The sequence below is a fragment of the Meleagris gallopavo genome, chromosome 25, assembly GCF_000146605.3.
Source record: "Meleagris gallopavo isolate NT-WF06-2002-E0010 breed Aviagen turkey brand Nicholas breeding stock chromosome 25, Turkey_5.1, whole genome shotgun sequence".
Lineage (NCBI taxonomy): Eukaryota > Metazoa > Chordata > Aves > Galliformes > Phasianidae > Meleagris > Meleagris gallopavo.
Window position 1 is genome coordinate 5143700 of NC_015035.2, and position 9800 is coordinate 5153499.

General features: G+C 63.3%; 1 protein-coding gene across 1 annotated transcript; it reads right to left on the minus strand.

Moving 5' to 3' along the window:
* Positions 1-148: 148 nt before the first annotated feature.
* ADGRB2 (adhesion G protein-coupled receptor B2) lies at positions 149-9305 on the minus strand (the record flags this gene model as incomplete). The annotated part of the gene is made up of 21 exons (XM_010723501.3): positions 8812-9305; positions 7802-7966; positions 6903-7067; positions 6065-6229; positions 5896-5997; positions 5712-5818; positions 5154-5348; positions 5001-5069; positions 4775-4883; positions 4551-4697; positions 3957-4032; positions 3765-3867; positions 3615-3658; positions 2640-2766; positions 2092-2195; positions 1718-1820; positions 1385-1535; positions 1091-1160; positions 928-994; positions 757-842; positions 149-302 (listed from the first exon to the last, which is right to left on the minus strand). Coding segments are annotated over exons 1-21 (2745 nt in total), but the record flags the coding sequence as incomplete, so codon positions are not given.
* Positions 9306-9800: the final 495 nt, after the last annotated feature.

Sequence of the window (9800 nt, forward strand, 5' to 3'; positions counted from 1 at the left end):
GCCATGCCATGCGGGGGGATGGCTGCAGGGGGCACGCGACCCCGCGCCCGGGGCCGCCCCGAGCACACAGCCTTGTCTCACACCCCATCCCCGACCCCACGGGGGTGCCCAGCACCCACCCCAAGTACCGACCCCCCCTCCTCCCACCCCGGTACAGGCTGTGCTCGGGGTGGGGACGCAGCGGGCGCGTGGCGGGCACTAACATGGCACTGCTGGCGGTGGCGGAGGTCATGGCCGCGCTGGACACCACGCCGCACTTGGTGCATTTCAGCAGCAGGCTGCCGCAGGGGGGGGGCTTCGAGCTACGTGCCCACCACCCCCCCGGCACCCCGCAGCCAGGACCGGGCCACGCGGGGGGGGCAGGCGGGGACAACAAGGCAGGGGGACAGCGGGAGGGACAGATGGATGGACAGACGGATGGATGGACATGGGCAGAAAGCAAATGGAAGGAGAAAAAGAAAGAGAAAGAGGGTTAGTTGGGGCAGCAGAGCTGTTAATGATTTGCAGCGGTGGCCAAGCGGCAGCAAGGAGGGTCCACAGCCCCTCTCCCTGGGGTGACAGCCCCCTCCCCATGCGCTGCCCCCAAAGCCCTCAGCAAAAGGACTGCTCCAGCCTCAATCCCACCTCCCACTGGTGTGAAGAAATTCTGCCCCATGCTCACCCCGTGCCCATGAGCCCCCGCAGCCCCCAGCCCCACAGCAGGGCAGGGGGCTCCGCGCCGGCCCCGCACAGTCCCGCCAGGTGCAGGGCACTTACCCAGCTCGCTGCTTTTTGGACTTATCTGAAATGCCGTCGCGGGACATGAGCTTGTTGAAGACGATGATGCCCACCAGCATGTTCACCTTGTGGGGAGCGGAGCCAGGGTTAGGGCATCACGGCCCCCACGACACACAGGAAGGGTCTGGGGTCCGTGGGGGTCTGTCCTACCAGCACAATGACGGCTGCGGGTCCCACGAAGGCGTAGAGCAGACCGCCCTCCAGTGAGAGCCAGCAGCTGCGGGACCGGGGGGGTCAGGGGTATGGGGAGGAGATACCCTCGCCCGCTCCCCATCCCCACCCCCAGCCTGGTGTGCCCCCCTTCCCCACGTACTAGCTTGCCGTCCCATAGCCTTTGGTCCGTGTGAAGCCAACGGAGACGGCAACCACAAGTGCTGGCAAACCTGGAGAAGGGAGGGAGGGCCCAGCTGGGGGGGCAGTGCTGTGCCCCTGGCACCCCCTCCATGACAGCACCAATGGGCCCAAGGGGCCACAGCTAGGGGACCACAAGCCAGGGTGGGGCCACACTGCTCTCCGCCGTGCCTCCATTCCTTACGAGGACTCCAACAACCCCACGGGGAATGGGAAAGTTGCACGGTGCCCATCCTCCATCCCCACCAGCCCTTACCCCATCCCAAGCACAGGAAGCGCTTCCTGACCAGGCGTGTCCGGATGCGGCCGATCACCGCCAGGTAGGACTGCCAGGCCTCCGTCAGCACCCAGCAGAAGGATGAGAGGAAGAAGAAGTGGAGGAAGGCGGCCGTCATGGTGCACACCCCCTGCGGGGACATGGGGAATTTCAGGGGATGCGGCACGGCGGCGGTTAACATCCTGTGCCCGCGGTGAGGGTTGTGCCAAAGCCGTCACACAAAGCGTTTAATCTCGAGATTGAGTTAATCCAAATCCAATCTGGGAGCTGGGGGTGGGACGCAGCGCATGGGGGGTGTGGTGCGGTGCCCACCTTGCTGAGCATCTGGGTCTGCCCCACGAGGATGAGGACGTTGGAGGCCAGGATGGAGACGCAGAAGTTGAGCAGAATGATGGAGCGCTCTGACTTGATGAACCTGGGGACAGAGAGGCATGGGGCTGGGGGGTTGGACTGTCCCCTCCCCATCCCCTTCCCATCCCACGTCTCCAAAGTGCTGCAGGAGCCACCCTGACTCAGGGATGGTGCCCACCCTAACCCCAACCATAACCCTATCCTGACGTCACCTTTCTCTGCATGGCATCACATTGAGCTGATCCTATAGCTCATGCTGTGCCCCCCTTCCCACCCCACTCCCCACCTCTGTCATGCCTTAGGTGCCCCCCAAACCCACCCGACTGGATGCTCACCTCCAGAACGCAGCATAGATCACCAGCAGTGTCAGCAGGGCCATGCAGGACACAGCACAGCCGATCATCAGCGGCACCGATGGGCTGCCCGAGGGGTCCATGGCCTGAAGGGGAAAGGAGGGAGAAGCTCAGCCCAGCCCCACCTTGGCAGCTCCCTGCTGGACCCCTCTGCTCCCACTGGGGACCCCCTGAGCGTGTGGGCAGTGGCAGTGGTGTGGCCAAGGCACCTTCCTGGGGACCTGTGCCCATCTCCATGTCAACGGGGGATGTGGGCAGAATAGCAATAGGGCAGGGACCTTACGCCACGAGGGTTGAGACCCATCCCCTAAACAGAGCCCTGTAGCACCATGCCACCTGAGCGCATCCCTGGGACTCCAGGATCCCAAACAGTGGGAAAGCCCCCCGGGGTCTGACATCCCCCATTGCACACCCCCTCAGTGCCACGGCCGCAACACCTCCCCATCCCCACCCCAGGACTCCCGTTCAGCCGTGCCCTGCAACGTTCCCATCCCCACCTGCTGTCCCCATCCCCACCCGCCGTCCCCTACCAGGTCTCTGGGCAGCTGTGCGAGGATGGCGAAGGTGGCGAGCCGGCGGCACTGGCATTTGGTGTGCGCCGGGAGGGTCTCCAGGGTTTGGCAGCTCTCCGTGTCCCAGTTTCCCAAGCCAGCATCGCTGATTAATGGGACAAGCACAAGAGGGAGAGAGCAATTTGATCAAACCACCGCACAGCCCCTCGCAGCTCTGGATTAACCCTTCCCTCGCCCCCGCAGGGTGAGCGCCTGGGGTGCATGGCACGGCACAAAGCGCTGATCCCCCCGGAGCCTCAGTCTGCAATCATCCCATCCAAGCTGGGGGGCGACAGCCAGACTGAGGGGTCCAGGCCTGGAGGGATGGGTGTAAGCAGTCCTGGGGCTCCCCAGCACCCGATGCAGGAATGCGCCCTCTGCAAACCCAAATTCAGGGGGGCAAATGCTCCCCCTCTGCAACATCTGCAAGAGGCAGTGCTGGGATGGGGAGCCCCTGGGGATGCTGTGCCACTTGCATAGGGCAGAGGGGACTGAGCTCTGGGTCTGCGGCACAGCTGGGAGCATGTGCCCCCATGCTGGGCTGAGACCCACCGCACTCATCACAGCCACAGCCATCACCACGGCACGTCTCCTGCCAGCACCAGTCCCCCAGCACCAGTCCCTCCAGTGGGGCTGTCCTGGCACCAGGGATGCCAAGGTGTAGGGCGCCCAGGGGTGCTGTGTCCAACCCCACGATGCAGCCCCCCCCCACCGTGCCCTACTTTTCCTCTCTCCTGCCACAGCAGCGAGCACTGCGCTAACAAATTGCATCTGGCAGGCTGTAGGCATCTGTCTCCAACGTCATGCTGAAGCAAATCGATACCCGCACCGGCAAAATTATCCCCCAGCCGGAGGGGCTCAGCGTGGGGTGGCACTGGCCCCACTCGCCATGGTGCCACCAGGGCCATGGGAACAGCACCTCCCCCCCGCCCCCCATCCCCACGTCCCACTCACGTCCTCGAGTAGTCCCAGGTGACGCACTGCGGGTGGGATGTGCCCTGTGGATGGACAGATGGACAGGTTGGTCCCGGCCCCACGGGGTGCCCACCCCCACATGGGGCACAGAGCGACGGGGCAGGAGTGGGGCCCCATGGGAACACTCACATTGATGATGTGGGAGAGCTCCACCAGCACGAGGGGCTCGGAGGGCCTGGTGGGTGGGCGCACCGTCACCATCAGCACTTTGGAGGTGACGGCCAGTGGGGTCCTGTGGGGAGCAGGCAGCTGTGGTGGGGACACAGGGACATGGGGACGGGGGACATGGAGACAGGGGGACACGGGGACAGCCCCACTCACCTGGGGGGCGGCAGGATGAGTCCCAGCGTGCGGTACAGCACGGCCCCGATGACAAAGTGGGACGACTCATCCAGCTCTGCAGAGGGGACGGAGAGCGGTGCTGCGGTGCAGGGAGATGCAGAGCCATTGGCCAGCACACGCATGTGCACACACTGCATACATGCACCCAGCAGGCACACGCAGCTGCTGGGACACACAGGAGGGAACACACAGCCCTGCGGCACAGGCACACACTGATCTCCAGCACATGAGCACGCAACATGCCACTTGCACACACGTGCACACTTGCAGATGTGCGCTCGGTCAGACACTCACATATTTGCACACTCGTGCTGACACAGACTCCTGGATGTGCATGCTCACCCACGTGCACACATGGACACACTCACAAAGTGTCAGGTGCACACTCACATGTGCTCACACACAGCCAGAGATGCACGTTCTCACACATGCACACTCACATGTACATGCAGAAAGACCCAAGTGTGTGCTCACACCCATGCATGCTCAGACATGCACAAACACCTGTGCGGACATGCATACGCTCATCCACTTGCACACGTGTGCACACTCACTCCCATGCCCACCCCGTACCGGCAGAGGCGAGGCTCAGCACCTCCCTGGGGATGAAGAGTTTGTCCTCAGAGCTGCGTGCCCAGTCCTTCATGCCCCGACGGCCCTTCATGGGGAAGTTGATGTCGCTGGACACGGCAGAGACGGGCTCACGCTGGATGCTGATCACTGCGGGCACAGCAGGTGTCATCCCCAGGACCCCCACCCCAGGACCCCCACCCATCCCCCCATTGCCCGTCGCTCACCCAGGTTGTCGGTGACAATGAGCGAGCTCTGGAACGCCTTCAGTGCATCCCCCACCAGGTGGATGAAGTCCTCCACCACCTTCATCAGGTGCACGGAGCCAGGAGAGACCTGTGGGCAGCAGGCAGCTTGGGGTACATCCCCCCATGGGACACCGCTGGGGCACTGTGGGGACACTGTGGGGCACATCGTGGGGACATCGTGGGGACAAATGGCCACACTGCTCACCTGCTGTGCATCCTCCCACTTGTCCCTGTTCTCTGCATCAACCATGTAGCTCACCACCTGGAAGAAGCGCTGCAGGGACGGGGCTCAGTGGCACTGGGGGTGGACCACCACCACCACCACCCAGCAGTTTCCCACGTGTCCCCATCCTGCTACCTGCACGTCCTCAGAGGACGGGATGTAGGTGGCTCTCTTGAAGGTGTCGGTGACGTTGCGCAGGATCTCAACGGAGAAGAGCAGGTCCCCACTGTAGTAGGTCTTGCGGGCCATCAGCTCCAGCAGGCTGCGCACCACCTGCGACATGCCTTCACCCGCCAGCACTCGCTGCCCCTTGGCCAGGTGCTCCCGCAGCTGGATCAGGATGAGGGCAGGGGACAGCGGTGTCACCTGGTGGCCAGCACGTGCCCTCATCCCTTGCCATGCCCAGAACTAATCAGACTAATTAGGGAAGCAGCGGGAAAAGGGGGCCAGAGGGTCTTTCCATCCCAAGAGTCACTTTGTGAGGACACAGTGAGGGTGGGATCACCTTCTGGCTGCAGGACGGTGACGTCCTTCCCCACCCTGCCTCAGTTTCCCTACATGGTCACCCACAGGGCAATGAAATAACCGCCCTGAGGAGCAGGAAGTGTGCTAAGGGGACACCCACCCTGCATGGGGACAGCAAGGGACAGGGACTGCGGACCCACGGGGACAGGGGACGGAGCGTGCACCTACTGAGAGATGCAAGTATCGATACTCGTGGGAGATGCAGCGGGCGAAGCTGGGCACACCCCAGTACGCAACCCCGTGGGGGTTCAGCAGGCACCGGCGGCTGGCGGACCCTGCAGGGGAAACAAGGGCTGGGGGCTCAATGGCAGCACCCCCAGGGCTGGGGGGATGCTCACCCCACGCCCCTCACCTGTGGCATTGGGAGGACACTTGTTGTAGATGATGTCCCCCGCAGCGGTTTTCTTCCAGGTCATCAGCATGACGTACTCGTCCTTGCACATCTCGTGGTAGGCTGTGGGGCAGGAAGGGGGTCAGACACAGCCCCGGCCCCTGGGTGGGCGCTGGGGGCTGCCCCGTACCTGGGCACTTCTTCTCATTGCAGGTCTTCACCTCCTCGCCCGTGCCCTCGCAGGGGTAGCCCTGCACGCCGGTGCCCTCACACATGCGGAAGCGGCGCTGCCAGCCCGTGTCGCACGTCTTGGAGCAGAGGCTCCAGTGGTTCCAGGGGCCCCACTTGCTGTCGGCTGTGGGGACAGGGACACCGTGGGGGCCCCGGGCTGCTGAGCGCGACAAGCGACACCCAGTGCCATGTGGGGATGGGGACAGGGCAGGGCTGCGCTCCCGCTACTGACTGCAGAATCAGTAACTTAAATCTCTTTCCAACAAGAGAAACATCCCCTCCCTGCAGGCCCACTGCTCGCTGTTGGCAGCCTGAGGGCAGCCACCCCACCCTACACCCACTTCGCTCCACACCTGCAGCTGATGCAGGGAGAGATGAAGGACAGGGGGAGGACAGGGCACAACCTTTAGCCTCGTGTCCCCATTTCTGATCCCCAGGACCCTGTGGGGCAGTGGGATGAGGTCAGATCTCAGTCCCACCATTGCGCTCCGTGCACCAGGACCTGCAGCCATCAGGTACCAATGGGTACTCAGCACGGTGCAAGGAGCAGCAGGGATGAGCAGCACAGAGACATCTCCTCCAGCCAGGACACGTCTGGAGGGAGCAACCAGCGTGAGGTGGGTGGCTGCTGCACCCCAGCACTGTGCTTTTGTCCTGCTCCCCATGCACCCACATCCGCAACGGTGGCCCCGCAAGCGTGCCAGCAGCTTTGCAACATCGACAGCGACACCGCAGCAGCATTAAGGCAGAATCATGCCGCATCCCTCCCGGACCCCCCCGAGCACACGGAGCCTTACTGGGACACATGGGGTTGGAGCACTCGCGGGCATCGGCGTGGGCTCCCCGGCACTCCGCCCAGCCGTGGGCTGAGACGCTGCACTTGCGCGTGCGCTGCTGCGTGCCATTGGCGCAGGTGACGGAGCAGCGGCTCCAGGCGCCCCACTCCAACCACTGCCCTTCCACTGTGGGGACAAAGTGAGAGAAACGGGTCAACGCCTGCACAGTGCCGGCCCCAGCTGCCCACCGCCCGCACCGCGCTCTGCGTGCAACGGGTCCAACCTAACAACGTGCTGCTTCACGTGCCAAAGCTGAGCTGGCAGCACCGAGCTATGCTCTTCACCAGGACCGACTCGACCCCAACAGCACTGCTGCTACAGCACAGCAATGCCCCAGCACTGCTCTGCATCGTGAACTCCGACAGATTCCAGCACTCCAGGTGACAAAAGCCACAGTGTGCAGCGGGGATGCAGCCCTGCATGGCGAGGATGTTGGGTGCACTCAGTGCACCTCGCATTCCTCCTGCATCACTGCACCTCACATGGGGTGTCCCTGCAGCCCACGGCTCCGACACAGCATCTGGGCAAACACACACAGCCAGAGCCCTCCGCTGCCTCCAGCACCTCCCCAGTGCCCCGCGATGTTCCCGTGCCACCCTAAGTGCAGCACACTCTGGGGATGGCTCCTCATGCCCATGGTGGGGGCTCTGGGCCCTGCAGCACGGTTGGCTCTCCATGGGGACCCCTGTGTGGGATGCACCCCAGCGTCCCCACGCTGTCCCATGTCCCCGTGGCTGCAATGCCTGAACCTTGCATCAATGCAGCCCCTGTGCCGGGAGCACAGCCCTCGCTCTCAGCTCTTTTCCTGGCTGTCCCAGGGCTGGGGACACGGAGCAGGGGGAGAGGGGAGTGGTACTGACCCAGGCAGGTCGCGATACTGCAGGGCTTGGCCTGCAGCTCGGGGCCCTCGCAGGCTTTCCCTCCGTGCTGCGGGGCCACGCACCGCCGTGTCCTGGTCCTGGCCCCTCGCCCGCAGGTCACCGAGCACAGGCTCCACGGGGACCAGTCCTCCCAGGCACCGTGAACTGCAACACAGCACAAGGCCGTCACGGCGCACCTGGCCCCCTGGGCTGCAGCCTCCCTGCTTCCCCTCCTTCTGGCACCAAGGGGTCCTGGACATTGCAGACCCCTTGTGCCTGGGGGCACTGCTAGGCATGATCCCACGGCACAGCTGTACCCTCCCCACCTTTGTGCCCTACCATCCCCAAGCAGGCAGCAGTGATGCCACGTGGCTCCCTGCCCAGCTCCAGCTTCCCTGCTGAGTTCCCAGCGGTGTGTGCACGCTGTGCCTGCTCACCCTGGCACCAAAGCACGTGCACAGCCCCTTCCTTACGCAAATCACATTACACGAGCTCAGCTCATCTGGAAGCAGCCAGGGACCACGCAGCTCCCCAGGCATCCTAAAGGATGCTCTGTGAGCCGAGATGTCCCCATCAGCTCCTGCACCCAGGGGAGCACCCACATGTCATGGAGTGCACAGCCTTCCTGCTGCAGACACACTGCTCCCTGCAGCCCCACAGAAGATGCACAGCCCCCTCAGTGCACAGGGCACAGCAGGCATCCATCCTGCTGCTCCTACCCGTGATCCATAGCAGAGCACCATGGCACCATGGCAGCTTGGCCACCTCCTGCCACGCACAGATTGGGATCAGCTACTGGTGGCTTCCTGACCCCAGCCCCACACCACGGGGCGCACACACTGCACTGTTCCCCAGGCACAGCGCTCCCCAGGAATGAAGCCGCAGGGAAGAGAAGATGATGGGGAAACGAGCTGCACAAAGCCGCATCCTCGCTTCCCCCCATTTTCCACAAATGCACAACACTGCTGTCCCCATCCCTTGATGCCCCCCCGCTCCCCAGTGCCCCATACCTGGGCAGGTGGCCGTGTTGTTGCAGGTACGTGTCTCCCGCAGCAACCCGCTGCACAGCGTCCCGTACGGAGAGGAGACACAGGAGCGCGTCCGCACCTGGGAGCCCTGCCCACATGTCAGTGAGCAGACACTCCACTGCGACCACTCCTCTGCCGCGGGGTCCCCTGGGGGGAGACAGGGTGTGAGGGATGGAGACAGCCTAGGGAGAGTCGTGCGGACCCTTTGGGGATGGGGTTGGAGTTGGGGATGGGGTTGGAGACGGGCAGCATCCACAGGCACAGTGAGCACAAGCGCACCAAGGTTGCAAGCAGGGTGAAGGAGCCCCCACTGTGGCACTGCTGCTCCCAAACCTGGAAAAAGGGTCAGGGCACAAGATCTGACACCTCTCAGAGTCCTTGCACAGATCTGACCCTGTGCGGAGTCCCAGCCCTGCATGATCTCTGGGTGCCCTGGGAGATCTGTGGCACATGCAGCACCGCCCGCCCTCCCCGCACAGCCATGCTGCTGACATTTGCAAGCACCCAGCTCTGATGAAGCTTGATGATCCATCTGAAGCTATTGGACAGACCAGAAGAAAAGGCCATCAGTTTAAATTAAAAAGGAATACATGGAAGACGGCTCTGAAGGGGACACAATTTGTCCTGCAGGCAGGTTCTGCTCCACCGTGGTGCCTGCATCATGGGGGGGTATGGGGCCATCCCTCCCATGGGGTCGCATTTGGGGCTGCAGTGGGGCTGGGTGCCCCCCCACTGTGTGTTCCCATGCCCCACACTGCACCCAGCAGCTGCATGGGGTAGGAGCCGGCTGTGGGAGATCTGCATGCTGGGCACACGGAGCAGTGCTGGGGCCCATCCATCTCCCAGCTCGCCTCCAGGCCCATCAATCAGGAGGTGCTGGGGAGGGGGAGCACAGCACTCCAATTACCCAGATGAATTTGCCAAATAAATACATTTGAACGAAACAATTAATAGATTTTGCTTTTTTTTTT